At 34.4% G+C, this 16,820-nt stretch overlaps 1 protein-coding gene across 1 annotated transcript; it reads right to left on the bottom strand.

The window, feature by feature from the left end:
- Nucleotides 1-8,638: 8,638 nt before the first annotated feature.
- LOC122599589 (thiamine phosphate phosphatase-like protein) lies at nucleotides 8,639-11,247 on the bottom strand. The gene is made up of 4 exons (XM_043772117.1): nucleotides 10,954-11,247; nucleotides 10,367-10,488; nucleotides 10,057-10,258; nucleotides 8,639-9,104 (listed from the first exon to the last, which is right to left on the bottom strand). Exons 1-4 carry the CDS (start codon nucleotides 11,122-11,124, stop codon nucleotides 8,841-8,843), a joined length of 759 nt encoding a protein of 252 aa, XP_043628052.1. The 5' UTR covers nucleotides 11,125-11,247; the 3' UTR covers nucleotides 8,639-8,840.
- Between the last annotated feature and the right edge of the window lie 5,573 nt (nucleotides 11,248-16,820).

Consider the following 16,820-nt stretch of genomic DNA (forward strand, 5'->3'; position numbering starts at 1 on the left):
GATCCGTTAATATAGCCGTTTCTTACCGTTTTCTTTTTCTTTTTATGTTTCTAGCTGTTTTTTTAATATTCAACCACCATTTTATAATCCAGTATAAATAAGTAGCTACGGTTACTTTGGTTTATTTACAACACTCGTCTCCTGTTAAAACACACTAAAAACCAGTAAAAAAATTTATAAAGGCTCAAAAGATGGTTACTAAGTCCGCTTCGACCAGTGTTGGTTCCGCGAGAACACCAGCGATTGTGGCAGGAGCGGTGTCATGAAGGATTTGCTAAACTTGTGATTCAAAAGGCTTGGCCGTTCAACCACTTCGACAACCCGCAATGGACTAAAGTCGTTCAAAACACTCTTCAACCTTGCTATGAACGTGTAAGTGGTTCTACTCTTAAACGTATTGCCATGTGAAGAAAAATATGGATAGATATGTAGAATAGACACTCTTGAACACAACTCATAACAAACGAACAGATTAACATTAAACAAGGTTTTGATTACAGACAGAAACAGAGAAAATAATAAACGATTACATCGAAAATAGATATAGGGTTTTCAAACGGTAAAGAAAGCTGCAACAAGAGGTAACTGCTACAGTGGTAAGGGTCTGTTTATATACACGAACCCTATGAAAATTTACATATTCAGTCCCTCTAAAAACTTCTTTTTCATTCTGGTTCTTTCTTCAATCTTCATCCATTTGTACAGCTTCAGTCCCTCTTGTATCTTGATATATCACCATAAGTCCTAACCCTACAAAACAAAAGAACTTAACCAACAATTAGTTTGATAATTTTAACACCCCCCCACAAACTAATTGTGGAAGATATCAATTAGTCCAATTCCTTTTGAATGTTTTTCATGAAGAACAAAATTCATTCCTTTAGTGAAAATATCTGCAAGATTTTTCTCAGAAACAATTTTAACAGTCTCTATCACACCTAGCTCAATTTTTTCCCTTACAAAGTATAAATCAACTTCAAAATGTTTGGTTTTTTCATGAAAAACTGGGTTGGCACTGATTTGTATGGCAACTTTGCTATCACAAAAGATGGGAACAGGTCCATCTTGCCTAATTCCAAATTCATTTAGAACCTTAAGTACCCAGATTACTTCACAGGTGATAGCTGCCAAGGCTCTAAATTCTGCTTCTGCAGATGATCTAGAGATGGTGGACTGTTTCTTACTTTTCCAAGCAATGGGTGAACCACCAAGGAATAAAGTGTATCCAGTGATACTCTTCCTGATAGTCACCTTCTTGGCCCAATCTGAATCAACATATGCAGATAAGGAGAGAGTAGAATTACCTTTAATATGTATGCCTTTACCTGGTGAGCCCTTTAAGTATCTCAATACTCTAAGAGCAAGCTTGAAATGGGAAAGATAGGGTTTATGCATAAACTAGCTTAGCACATGAACAGAGTAAGAAATATCAGGTCTGGTAAGAGTCAAGTAAATTAATTTACCCACAAGCTTCTGATATTCAGTAATATTCTCTAAAGGTGTGTCATTTGGGTCAGTACAGGAAGGATTTAGATTAGAATCAATAGGTGTTTGACAAGGTTTGCATCCAAGTAATCCATATTCTGTAATAATATCAAGGCAATACTTTCTTTGGGTCATACAAACCCCATCATCAGTGTCATAAATTTCTATACCTAAGAAGTATCTAAGTTTCCCAAGGTCTTTTATAGAAAACTTTGATTGTAAAAACTCTTTACAGTTGTTAATCTCACTAACAGAATTTCCAGTTATAACCATATCATCCACATAGACAAGAAGAGCCACAAATATACCATTTGAAGACTTTATAAAAAGAGAATAGTCACTTTTGCTTTGGCAAAAGCCAAAGTCAATAAGAGCAGAAGACAACTTTTCATACCACTTTCTAGGTGCCTGCTTAAGGCCATAAAGAGATTTCACAAGCTTACAAACCCTAGTTTCATTAGGAGAGAAATATCCAGGTGGAGGTGTGATATAAAAATCTTCTACAATTTCACCATACAGATAGGCATTATTAATATCAAGTTGAAAGATAGGCCAATTATTATTTACAGCTATGGTGATTAAACATCTAATGGTCACAATCTTAACCACAGGAGAGAAAGTCTCTTCATAGTCAATGCCATCCCTTTGACTGCAGCCCTTGGCCACAAGTCTGGCTTTATACCTATCAATGTCCCCATTAGACTTGTATTTGATCTTGTAAACCCATTTAGAACCAATGGGTTTCCTATTAGGGGGAAGATCAGTCAAAATCCAAGTTCCATTTTTATTCAAGGCCTCCATTTCAGCATTCATAGCATCCACCCATAGAGGATCTTTACAAGCATCAAAGAAACAAGTAGGTTCACATTGTTTATTCAAGTTAGACACAAAACACATGCTATCAGAATTCAACTTGCAGTAATTCACATAATTTGAGATATTGTGTTTAGTTTTATTGTTTAAGATAAAATCTGCATACTTTCTAGGAGTTTTGACAACCCTACTTGACCTTCTAGGGTTGTCAGGATTGTCTGCCAATTGAACAGTTTGATCTAAAACAGAATTGCCCTCAGAAACATTTATGTTATCATCAAGTGTGGCATTTGTAACATTCTCATTAGTTGTCCTAGAAGGACTGCCAATAGGAGATGAAACCCTCTGCTCACCAGTAGCCAAAGGATAGCTGCCAGGGTGATGGGGTGATCCACCAACAGTGGTAAACCATAGGCTGCCAGACTGGGCAAATCCATTGCCAACACTAGGATTATGGTCTCTCCATTCATCATTGGACACAGATGCATTTGGATGCTCATTATTATCATAAAGCAGATTATCAAAGAAGTTAAGATGAGTAACTTCATTTTCAGAAAAATGATTATTGTTCTGCTGATTATTTTTAAAAGGAAAGATATTCTCATAAAAGATTACATCCCTTGAGTAAAGGATAGTTTTATTCTCAAGATTAAACAACTTGTATCCCTTTTTGGCATCAGCATAGCCAATAAGGATACATTTAGTAGATCTGCTACTAAACTTATCTAGGTTATTCAAAACAGTTGCAAAACACAAACATTCAAATGCTCTCAAGTGAGACAAGTTAGGAGAGTTTTTAAAAATTTGTTCAAAAGGAGACTTTCCACAGAGGACAGAAGTAGGTAACCTGTTAATCAAATAGACAGCAGTTAAAATACACTCATTCCACATATTAAGGGGTATCCCCCCTTGAAACATAAGGGCTCTTGCAACATTAAGCAAGTGCCTATGTTTCCTCTCAACAATACCATTCTGCTGTGGTGTGTAGACACAAGAAGTTTGGTGTATTATTCCATTTTGTTTCATGAAATTATTCATTTTATGGTTTACAAACTCACTTCCATTATCACTTCTGAAAATCTTAATTTTCTTGTTAAATTGATTGTGCACAAAACTGTGAAAATTGATAATATTTTCAAAACACTTCTTTGTTTTTTAAAAGATATACCCACACAGCTCTAGAGTAATCATCAACAATAGTAAGGAAGTATCTAAAACCTTCCTTACTTTGAACCTTATAAGGGCCCCAAAGATCCAAGTGAACCAAATCACCAAGGTTGGTGGATTTATGATCACTCAAAGGGAAGGGTTCCCTAGTCTGCTTGGCCTTATGACAAACTTCACAATAAGAACTGTGAGTGATAATATCAAGTTTAAGTTTGTCTTTCAAAACAGTAAGGACTTGGTCAGCAGGGTGACCAAGTCTGCAATGCCAAGTAAACTTAGATATGTTACAAATAAAAGAAGAGTTTAAGCATGTCATATTACTCTTACCACACTGAAATTCATCAAACAAGTAAAGTCCATCATATTCATTACCAATCCCCACAGTTATCTTGGTTCCCAAGTCCTGAACATAGCAATGATACTCATCAAATCCTATAAAAAGTTTGCTATCTCTAGCCAAATTGTGCACAGAAAGAAGATTAACACAGTATTCTGGAACAACAAGAACTCTAAATAAAACAATGTATTCAGTCAATTTTAAATCTCCAATTTTAACAACTTTGGCTTTAGTGCCATTAGGATGACCAACAGTAAGACCAAGACTGGAAACATCAACAACATTGAACATGTTATTATCAGAGTTGGTCATGTGCTGATTAGCACCAGAGTCAGAGATCCAGCCTTTGGCTGGTTTTTGTGAAGCATTAACATGATTAGAGCAGAAAAATTGTTTAAATTTAGAGTTAAAAAGGGCATTTGAGTTGAAGAAAGTAAAGCAACTTGACATATTAGCCTGGGCAGAATTATGCAAAGTATTTTCATTAATCATTTTTATCAACTGATTAATCTAATCAGGAGTGAAAGTAGAGGGTAAAGGGCTGGCTGAAACAGAACTGGAGGATGAAGGATAAGCTGCAGTGTTTTGAATCTCTGCAGCATGATTACTAGCAAGATTTTTCACAAAAGGAGAGAAAGAATTTCTCTTAACAACACTACCATTAGGTCTAAAAGTATTGCCACCATAACCAGGAGGATAACCAACCACTTCATAACATCTTTCAATAGTATGCCCAATTCTGTGACACTTAGAACATTTCAGGTTAGAATTTGGTCCCCTTCTAGTGTCAAAGTTTTTGTTGTCAAAAGTTCTTCTTCTAGTTTCAAAAGATTTAGCAATGAAAGCAGAATTTTGAGGTTTAGGATGAACCTCAACATGTGAAGACCTATGAGATTTCTCCCTAGATATAATTGCAAAAGTTGTTTTGACACTAGGAAGAGGATCTCTAGTCAAAATATTACTTCTAATAGGCAAATAGATTTCATCTAAGCCCATTAGAAACTGCATAAGTTTAATTAACTAGTGATGTTCCTGAATAGCTTTAGCAGCATTGCAAGTACAAACAGGTAACTGAATTAAAGAATCAAATTGTCTCCACAAAGCATTCAACTTATGATAATAATCAGCAAGTGTGCTACCATTTTGAGTAAGAGAGTTGATTTTATGATGAAGATTAAATGTTATAGAGCCATCAACTTTATCATATGTTTCTTTAAGTTCTTCCCAAACCACAAAAGCTTCTTTAGAAAAGACTTGACCCAAGTAAACATCATCAGACAGAGAACCAAGAATCCATGAAAGCACAACAGAATTACACCTATACCATTGTTTAGCAAGAATATCATTATCAACAGGTTTTTCACAACTTCCATCAATAAAACCAAGTTTGTTTTTAGTTTCCAAAGCAAGTTGCATAGCACAAGCCCAAATTTTATAATTTTCAGTGCCTTTTAATTTTAAACTAATTAAAGGAACACCAGATGTGTCACTAGCATGCAAATATAAAGGATCACCAAAATCAAGACTGCTAATACGTGTACCAAGAACATTGGTACCATTCTCAGGTTCAGTATCAAGAGGTCTGAGATTGTTATCCACATTTACATCCATTATAACAACCAAACAGAGAACACAACAGCAAGTAGATGAAAAATAAAGAACCAAGATGCAGAAAGAAGAGCAGGAACACCAACAAAACCTAAAGGATTGCAAGAACAGAGGCCAGATTCAAGAACACTCAAGTGTCTTGACAGGTATGCTCAAGAACCCTCTCTTCTACCAAGAGAAAGTTAGATAAATATATATATTAATCAAAAATCACATAGAACTCAACTTCAACACAAACAGATTCAATAACACCCTCACACTGAAAAGAAATACTCATTTTGCAAACAAATAACACAGACAAAAAAGGAGACATCAATAAGAGATCCCAACTGATAGGCCAAGCCTTTCTCACTCAGAGCACTCCAAGTGAGAAACGGTTTGCTACTAGAAGGGTAGGAGAGAAGGCTTACAGCGGGGTCGCCAACAGTAATTCCAATAATCACAAGAGGGACATAAAAAAAATGTACTCCAATGATATCAAGTATCCATCTAGCAAGAATGGATATAAGATGTAGGAGAGGTATGTCAAACAAACAAACCCTAATCTAAATAGATTAGATCTGTTTTTGACAAAGGACAACAACTAGTGTCAAGATCCAAGATCTACAAAGATCTGAACTTGGCTTTGATACCATGAAGAAAAATATGGATAGATATGTAGAATAGACACTCTTGAACACAGCTCATAACGAACGAACAGATTAACATTAAACAAGGTTTTGATTACAGACAGAAACAGAGAAAATAATAAACGATTACATCGAAAATAGATATAGGGTTTTCAAACGGTAAAGAAAGCTGCAACAAGAGGTAACTGCTACAGTGGTGAGGGTCTGTTTATACACACGAACCATATGAAAATTTACATATTCAGTCCCTCTAAAAACTTCTTTTTCATTCTGGTTCTTTCTTCAAACTTCATCCATTTGTACAGCTTCAGTCCCTCTTGTATGTTGATATATCACCATAAGTCCTAACCCTACAAAACAAAAGAACTTAACCAACAATTAGTTTGATAATTTTAACACCATGAAATTATGGAAAACGGCTAAACAAGATCTTGTAACATTATTTGAAAACTTAAATACTAGTGTCAGCTTAACAATGGATGTTTGGTCGGCTCCTCATGGTTTTCCCGGTTTTTACCTATGCGTTACGGCACATTGGATTCAACCCGAAACGTGGCAAATGATGAAACGTACAATTGCTTTTGAAAACATTGCCTATCCACACACGGGTCAAGATCTATTTTATATGTTACGAAATGTAATGCGTTATTATAAAGTTGAACAAAAAGTTTTTTCAATATCATTTGATAATGCAACTAATAATACTAATGTAGTTGAAAAATTAAAACTAATATATAATCCATGCATGGATGGCAAATTTTATCATAGTCGATGTGTTGCACACATAATAAATTTGGTTGTGCAAGATGCTTTAGCCGTTCAAGGAATAAATAATATTAAAACCCTTTTTAAAAAGATGTTACAAGAAGTATTTTGTGGGGGTAAAGCTAGATATATGGATTATATTAAATCGTGTAAAGAAGCCAATTCGCCTTTTTTAATTCCTTCTTGGGAAATTCCTACAAGATGGATAGGAACTCAACTTATGAAATGTTTCGATGTGCTTTACACCAAAAAAGTTGTTTGAAACGTTTTCATGATAAACTATTTTGCACGTGTCGGGTAACTAGCCAATTTACGGATGAAAGTTGGGCTACTATTGAAAAATTGTGTGACTTAGTTGAAGTCTTTAAAGATGCTACAACTTTATTATCAGGTATTTATTATCCCACTAGTCATTTGGTAATTTATCAAATTTGGTTGATATGTCAAAAATTGGCTGAATTTCAAGGTGATATTTTTGATACAATGGTTATAGACATAAAATCGAAACTAAAAACGTATTTTAAAGATATGTCACCGGTTTTAACTTGTGCCACTGCATTGAGTCCATGTTTGAATGTTAGTGGGGTGGAATTACTTATCCAAAAAATAAGCATTGATTTGGGGTTGTATTTGGATGACGAATTTTTTGCGATGAATGCAAAAGATACTTTCAACCAACAATTTAAAGCGTTGTTTCAAGTTTATTTTGAAAAATATGGTTCAACAAATGCATCTTCAAGTTTGAGGTCGTTTTTTCCTATTACTCAACATAGTCGGGCTTCGCAAGTAAAGTTATATAATTTGGTAAGAGAAGCAAACATTAAACGGGCTAAGGGTGCGAGTTCAAGTGCTAATACTAGCGAATTTGAGTGGTATACGGAAACAAACTTTTTGGCCACAATAGGATACGAAGAATTCAACCATTTTGATATCTTGGCTGGGTGGAAAGCAAGGGAGTCTCAATTTCCCGTGCTAGCCGTTATGGCCCGAGATTTACTAAGTGTCCAAGCTTCTACGGTAGCTTTGGAATCCGCCTTTTCTTCTAGTGGCAGGGTCTTGTCTATACGAAGAACAAGACTCACCCCGGCATCCCTAGAGATGTGTATTTGTTTGAAAGATCACTTAGACGCACAAGAACGTGTTCAAGACACATCAAATCTTGAAGATACTTTAGACTTTGACCAAGATGTACACAATGAAGAAGTGGAAGAGGATGAATTAATCTCACTTTCCGACGAAGAAATCGATCTCGATGAAGCAATGCGGGCTAACTCCGAAGAAGATCAAGACTGAAGATGCTTTAAGATGTTTGAAGAAATTGAAAGACAATATTATTTGCTTGAAGAAATTGAATACAAATTGAAGACCAATGAAGATGTTTAATTTTATTTGTTTGAAGATAATTGATTTTGTTGAAGACTATTTTATTTGAAGATGTATTTCTGTTTAAAGACTACTTCGTTGAAGACTATTAATTTGCTTGAAGATGCTTAGAGTCTTAGACTTTAGAGACTATTTCGTTTGAATGTATTAATAAAAGTTCAAATCTGGCTCTTGAAATATTATATTCTGGATTTCTGGGGTGTATAAGTCGTGGGCTGCATTTAAAATCGTTTCGGTTGGACTTCTTCACTTTTATCAGTTTATGGTGTGTTCGGTAGATAGCTATGAGAATGATGTAAGAGTGTTTGGTAGATTGCCTTGAAATATAAATTAAATATCAAACTACATGCATAAAAATAGTGATATTATAAGCTCACCAAAATGTTGGGTTTCAAAATCCATTATCATTTCCTCTTTAAACCCAAATCCATTGCAATTCCAGATTAAAAACTAATTAAAAACTCACTTTTTCATAAATGAAGTGAAATTGCAGATCATCTCCATATTCATGATCAACATACAATTGTCAGCAGAATTTTACGGTTATACCAGCAATATATGAGTGTAGTTTATGCATATCTTGCATACCAAATTTATAGTTTAATATTACTACTAACTATTGATGTACAATAAGATTTACTGAAGGAATTCGACTAGGCTTCAACCGGATCTATAAGCTGAAGCAAAGTCTTGTTAAGTTCTTCTCCATCATTCCATTCATGAATTTTCGGTTTGACAGGAGTTGCAGATTTCAAGATGAGACGATGCAAAGGGAAGTTTTTTCTGGGCAAGACATGGTCGTCTTCCCCAAGCTTCAAAGTTGGGCAGTAATCGCCTCCCCCATCTCCTATGTAGATTATTACTTGTTTCTGGACATCTTTAAGGTTCAACTCTTGAAATTGATTCAACACGAAACCCTGTTTTATATGTGAAGACATAAGTTGAAATCATACATCTTCAGATAAGTCAAGCTCAGGAACGTATCACCAAGTTTCAGACTCCCGGATCTTTTTACGAAGAAAAACAAGTTTTACGAGATTTAATACCAGAAGAAAAAAGCCATTAACATTTTAACTCAAACCATCATGACAAGCACCAAAATATATCCGTTTGGACTTGAACTTCATGTTTGGTCCGCCGAGATTGCCACCACAACTCAGATTTTTTTTTGACAAAAATGGCCTATGTGATTACACAACACATATATCTACTAAAGGGAGTTACATGTTTATGTACCAACAAAGAGTCAAAAGAATAGTGTTTCTTAGGTTCTCTGTCATTGGGCAGACAAACTCCTACAAATAGTATTATCACCCTATTATCCGATTGTCTCAAGTAAACTGTAAAAGATAAATTACATTTTAATCATAGTCGAAACTCGAAAGCGATTTTGAGTGCATCTGAGATTTCAAGTTCAACCATTATAAAACATGGTTATTATCATAGATAGTCACAATGACAATACTGACATCTAGTTATAGCTTTAAACATTCATTTAATATAATGATTGATAGTATAAGGAGTGTTTTATCTTAAAAGACTCTCCAATGATAAATACTAGGAGGGTGAGGGGTATTAATCAGCTATAAGTTTTCAACCTAAAGTAATATGGAACCATGATCACCGTCACAAATAAGTCTCCAGAAAAGAAAACGTCGCAGCTAATATAGTATTTTCGCACAATAAAGTTGATTAACAGCTTCCCACATATAAAGGGTCTGATCGTGAAAGTTGAGACATAATAATATGATCCTAAAAAATGTTTACTTAGAAAGCTCAAGGGCTAATTGATAAAGACAGAATAGGAGTACTCAAAACACGAACTTAAAAAAAAAAAGTAGTACATAATAGATATAGTAATCTGGGTACCTTGCACAAATTGGGAGGACAAAGATCGCACCCATGTGGTAGCACGGCTGAGCCATGATACGGAAAGATCCTAAGCCTGCCTTCTTTATCAACAAAAGTCGGGTTTGTAATAATATCCGAAAAGCAATCATAAATTCCATGGTTTTTCAATATTGTTTCAATGAAAAACTGATTGGCATCACTAAGTACCTTCAAATCACATCTGGAACAGTCATAACAACATGCTAATAGTGATCAGCATAAGACCTTAATCACACATATGCAAAATATCAACCTTTGTGACATGATTGATCAAAAAACAAATACACACCCTCTAGCATGAGCGGATTTAATTGCTGAAACGACATGCGGATGCAACGGAACACGATTCAAACAGCTTACGATATCGTCTATTGTTTTCCCTAGAGAATGTACTTCCTCCATCATTCTATCCTAAATTCAATAACACAATGTATGTCATATAAGTTCATATATATAAGTAATTCATCATTAAACCGAATTACTGTACATACTTATATATCTAACTCTAATCACCTAGACCATATTCTTTAAAATTTACAATAAACACTTAAAAGGGGTTAACTTATATGTATTGTAAATGACAATATATACAGATGTTAAGTCAACAAATATATCACATTATACACAATATTTACAAGTCAAAATAAAAGTACCACCATTTTTTTAGACGTATCCAACTAAACATGTTTGACTTTATTATACAACACACACACCACCTTAAACATGTTTGGTGGTGTACCACTAAAATATATCCGTGTACAGAACATCACCCCAAATTAAAACAGCAACAACTATCAGAACAAAGGATTTAAACTATACTCAAGTGAAGGATAATAAAAAATATTTATAAAAAGATGATTGAGTAAAGAAAGAAACCATAAGACAGTTCCAAGGTAATGATTGGCGAAGGTGATTAAATAATTGGGTCAAGCCCATTTCGACAACAACCCATCGGTCACTATCCTCATCCATGATCGTCCGATCAAAATCCCATATTATCAACATTCCCCCGCCGTTGACCTTAGAGGTTTGACTCGCCGGCGCCATTAGGAGAGCTGAGAGCGGCGGCGCCGCCGGTGATTGTTATACCGAACTTTGATTGGGGTAAGAGAGAGATGTGTTATAATACTCCACTTTATAATGAGGACGATTCTGACTCGTGGGTGGATGTAAATAATCCGCACAGTTTTAAAATGCTTTATTATTATTACTCGTTTTAATTTGGTTTGATGAAAGTTTTACATGTGGCATATGTGAGTATGTGACTACTTTGTTGTATTTACTAGTTTTTAAAATAAGTGGTTTTAGAACACGTATGTTAATTTGTTATTTTAGAAAGGGATTAATCACGGGAAGAACAATGTATTTTCTCATTTGTACACTGTTGTCCATTATACTTTTTTATTGATGAAGTTTACACACATACTTTTTTTTTTTGTACACAGTTGACCGGTTTACCTCTTGACCAATATTACCGACTATCACAGGTAAACCGGTCAACTTTGGGTCAACCATATACAAAAAAAAGTATGTGGGTAAACCTCATCAATAAAAAGTATGATGGGCAACCGTGTACAAATGAAAAAGTACGTTGATCTTTTTGTGATTAATCAAAAAAAATTAGTGATGTATGGCTAAAAAAAATATCTTATGGATGATCCCGGCATACTTAATACATGCGAATCTTTCTTACTAAAAAATGAATAACAACCAAATATTTCATACGAAACCTAAAATACAAAAATTTTGAACATTTTGACGTTTTGGATGTTGCATATCATTGCAACCCAATAATAATGAATGTTGGTGCCCGACCTCAAAACTTGTTTTTTCTTTATAACGAGGTCTTAAAACCCGTGCGTTGTACGTCCGAGATGAATTATATTATTTTCAATTTTAACGTGTGGTTTAAAAATGATCTATATTAGAACGATGTTGAGTTGTGTGTAAGAGTATAGTCATAATATGAACATAATTATGAAGATAGAATGTAAGGAAACAATTGACAACATAATATGTAGTTGTGTTGATTAAAAAGTACATGTTTACGAACGTTGATTAAAATTGGATTAATCACGAGAAGACCGACGTACTTTCCCATTTGTACACGGTTGCCCATTATATTTTTTTATTGATAAGGTTTACCCACATACTTTTTTTTTGTACACGGTTGACCCAAAGTTGACCGGTTTACCTGTGATAGTCGGTAATATTGGTCAACTGTGTACAAAAAAGAAAAGTATGTGGGTAAACCTCATCAATAAAAAAGTATAATGGAAAACCGTGTACAAATGAGAAAGTACGTTGGTCTTCCCGTGATTAATCCCTTTTAAAAAAGTAATAAGAAACGTAAATGGTGAAAATAATGACATGTATGAAATACGAGAAAAGTGAATATGTGGTTGTTATGCATCTAATTTGGGTGAGCAATTTCTCACATACCAATATTTTAATATTTTAATAAATGTTTGGCTCCCCATGATTTCTATGATTTAAAAAAAGGTGTGTGAGGAGTTTTTCACCCAACTTAAGTACCTAACGGCCTTATATTCTCTTCCCCATGAAATATTTATTTTTAATGTTATAAAATAAAGATAGTAATAGAGTAATAATGTTTTTTTTTAACTGCCAACAATAGAGTAATAATGTAAATGCTAAAGAAAGTAAAAAAATAAATCAATAAATAAACAAATAATGTTAATAAAGAAGAATGGGCGGAAAACTAAGGGATTCTCCTATCTCCAGACTCCAAGCGCTTTTTCAAATATTCTTTTTTGGGAAAAGTACAAATTTCGTCCCTGTGGTTTTTCAGGAAAACACGTTTTATCCCGCCGTTAAAAATCAGTTTTTTTCATCCCTGTAGTTTTTATTCCATTAAAGGACTTCGTCCCTGCCGTTATGTCCCCCCCCCCCCCCAACATGCTAGTCACGTGAGGGCGTTTTCGTCAGTTTGCACCAAATATTAACAAAAAAAAAAAAAAAACGTTACTACCTATTAATATAAGACCCAACCCTTTATTTTGACCCACCCACCCATTTCTTAAACCTAATTTCTCCCCCAAATTCGATCCAATCAATTGAACTTCAATCAAATCGATGGTTACTTATTGTTTGTGTGGGAAGCATTCGATGGAGAAAACATCATGGACTCCAATGAATCCAGGTCGTCGTTTTTATTGTTGTTCACGAAATTTAAGTATTCCTCAACCCTAATTCTAATTAACTTTCGTTTCTTTCTTTTAATTGGGAAATGAAAGTTGGTTTCTTTGTTACCAGGAATCAAGAATTGTGGTTTTCTTGGATGGGTTGATCCCCCAATGTGTAAAAGATCCACCGAAATTATTCTTTGATTGTTAAGAGCTAAGAACAATTTGGAAAAAATGTTGAAGGAAAAGAATGCTCAAGTTGGTAGATTGAAGAAGTGGTTGATTCTTAGCTGGGTTTTTTTTCATAATTGTGTGGCTATGTTGGTCTTAGTTGGGTTGAATAATGTAATTTTGTGCTTCAAGTTTGTTTTTGTTCGTGAAATATCATGTAATTCTACTATAATGCTAATAATATTGGCAAATTTTCAGTATATAACTTGTGGAAAATTGAGTGTTGGTTTAATAACATGTATATATGTTTGTTATATATATATATATATATATTTGGTTTAATATAATAAATATAGCAGAAGTGGTGATATATATATATATATATATATAGCAGAATTGGTAACACAGTCAAAAGTGCAGAATGGGTAGTTATATAACAAATTTGGTAATTGAATTGGTAATTATATAGCAGAATTGGTAATTGACAATCAAAAGTACAGAATTGATAATTATATAGCAGAATTGCAACTAAAACATGGTAAAATGGTCTTACAATCCAAATCCAACTTAAACATCTAGATCAAACATAGAGTTTAGTAAAATAAACAGTTTAGCAAAAAATTAAACATAAACAACTTGATAACAAAAATAGCAATCTAAATTCATTCACATCCCAATGGTTGACTTGCACTTGCACCTTGAGTACCAGATTGACTTGCAGCTTGACTTCTATTCTGTTTTGCAACTTTCTTTTTCTTCGATGGTTGACTTCCAACTTGACTTGCAGCCTTCTTTCTCTTCAAACCTTGACTTGGACCAGCTTGACTTCCACCTTGACCCTTGCAAGTTTTTGAATTATGACCCATATTCCCACACTTTCCACAAGTAACAATTTTTCCAGCCCTGCTAACCTTTCCATTCTCAACCATCTTTGCAGCTTCAATCTCCATTGCACTACCTGTCTGACTTTCTTTTGCCTACCAATCTGAGTCTTATGATAAGGAGGGAGCAGCCTAGTTGGGCACTCACTCTTTGGCCATGACGTATCTCTAGTCACTGGTTCCATTTTAAACCCATAAACCTCTTTCCATGTATCCAATCTATAACATTCATGAACCCAATCCTCAACTATCCCCTTATTACCAGTTTCATTATAATGTGCACAGAGACCACAAACTGCATGTTTGCAGGGCATCCCAGTCAAGTCCCACCTTCTACAAGTACAAGTTCTCTCCTTAATATCAACTACACATTGCTCCATATAAGAATCCTTTAACTTGAAATCTATAAGACCCGTTCCATATGGCAGTACACTAATTTGCAGCATTTTTAATTACATCAAATAAAATGGTAGTTGTAGGTGTTAATGGGCATTTTTCATTAACAATAACCTTTTGAACTGTCACAATCCTTTTCATGAGGTATTCCCTAATGTACTCTAAACAACTAATGATTGGTTTCTCTCTTCCTTCAACTAGTCTACTATTAAAACTCCCACAAATGTTGTTTAAGAGAATATCACAATAAGACCTTCTAATATTACATTGCATTAAAATAAGAGTTAACCAATCTAATCTAGCAAACAAAATAGGCTAACCTTTAAAAGAATAATTGCATACGAGAAAAATGGGCTCTGCTCCAATGTTGGGGAATTACCTTCAGATACTCTCTTCTGCAAGCTTTATATTCTTCTTTTAAAGGCCCCAAGCATATGTAAATCCTCTTAAACACTCTAGGATCTGAGTTTGGGTTAGGTTCAGGTTGAACCTCAATCTTCACTGTAGTGCCTGGGTTTCTTCTATGAAGCTCCAAACAGTAGTCTCTCAGCCTTTCATATTGTTGGTTATGGTCTCTAGCCAGTTGTTTCTTAGCTTTTGCCTTTGCCCTTTGAGCTGTCATCCTTTTAATTCCCAATTCAAATCTGTTCACAAATCTAAACAGTTAATTAATTGAAACAGAATATATATTAATGTTCAATCAGTTAATTAATTGAAAACAAAATAAATATTAGTACGTTTTTGAAACAATATCTTGAATTCATGCCCCTTTGATTTTTGGATCTGTCTCAACTGTATCCAAGATTTGTTTAGATATGAATGTAGAAGAACACTGCCTAAGCTGCCTAAGTTAAAGACATTTTTGGTCTTCAATTAATGTTTTCACCATTCATCTATGTTCACATTTACCTTTGGACACATGTAAAGTCCATGGGCAAATGGGTTTTTTTATAACTTTTTTTTTGTCTAAGACAGAATCTTCAATTTCCCTCATAACCCCCTTTCCTTTATCATTTTTATTCTTCACACCCTCTGCATTTTCATCTTTATTCCTCACACCCTCTTCAAATGCTAATTTACTTGGTATCTCCTTAATCAAAGACTTTGTCATCACTGGCCTAGGTACAGGAACACTACCAAAACATCTTGCCCTCACCCTATATTTATCATCTTTGACAAATTTGATGTCTCTCCTAGTATCAATTACATGATTTTTCACCATTTCTTTCACAATTTGTTTAGAAGCAAATCCTTGAGTCAAAAAAATTTTGCTCTTAACTACTTGTTCTGGATGATGTGCCTTTTGCCACCTCAAGTATTTCAACCTCTTCCTCCTCTCACCTTCAATTGTATCATCATCATGCCCACTATCAAATTCATCAAAGTCTATAGCTATTACTTCTTCATTCACTGCCAACTCTCTAATTTGTCGTGTAAACTCATGCAATTTTATACCTTTTGACTCAAACTGAAATCCTCTCATGTCAACTTCATAATCCCCATCTACTTCCTTTTCAAGTGCTTGACTGCCATCTATTTCTTCTCCGTCATCATCTATTTCTTTTTGAGGTTCAAAATCCTCATCCTCATTGTCACTCTCATTCTGTTCATCATTCTCATTATCTTCACCCTCACTCTGTTCATCATTCTCATTATCTTCACCCTCACTTTGTTCTTCCATTTCATTATGTTCTCCCTCATTCTCATTGTCTAGACAAACAAAATCCCCATTCTGTTAAATGGGATCACTCTGTTCCACTACAACATCATTCACCAATGGTTTTCTAGACTTAAGTTTCTTAAAGTCAAAGAGATTTAGCTGAGAATCAATTTCCTCAATTAAGTCCCCTGTTTTTGTTAATTGTATTCTCATCCCCTATTTTACCTACATACACATCAATTTCTCTAAACTTAGAGCGAATCTTAACATCTTTTTGATATCCTTAACAAATTGTAATGTTCTAAGTTCATTACCTAAGTCACTTCCAGGTTTCATGAAATAACATTCCTCTATACGATCAGACCACTTTACTTCTTTAAGTTAAGCATACACTTCTAGCATGTTCATCTGCTGATATTCAATAAAGTTAAAAGTAATTACCTTTCCACCAAGATATGATCTTTTAGGGTTTGTAACGAATTTACCATC

This window comes from Erigeron canadensis, chromosome 5, assembly GCF_010389155.1.
Source record: "Erigeron canadensis isolate Cc75 chromosome 5, C_canadensis_v1, whole genome shotgun sequence".
Lineage (NCBI taxonomy): Eukaryota > Viridiplantae > Streptophyta > Magnoliopsida > Asterales > Asteraceae > Erigeron > Erigeron canadensis.

What these genes read in the sequence shown, in the direction of transcription:
- LOC122599589 (XM_043772117.1), bottom strand. Translation starts at nt 11,124, where the DNA reads ATGGCGCCGGCGAGTCAAACCTCTAAGGTCAACGGCGGGGGAATGTTG. An exon ending in AAATCCGCTCATGCTAGAGG is followed by an intron (nt 10,259 to 10,366) that starts GTGTGTATTTGT and finishes TGACTGTTCCAG; the next exon opens with ATGTGATTTGAAGGTACTTA. An exon ending in GTCCTCCCAATTTGTGCAAG is followed by an intron (nt 9,105 to 10,056) that starts GTACCCAGATTA and finishes CATATAAAACAG; the next exon opens with GGTTTCGTGTTGAATCAATT.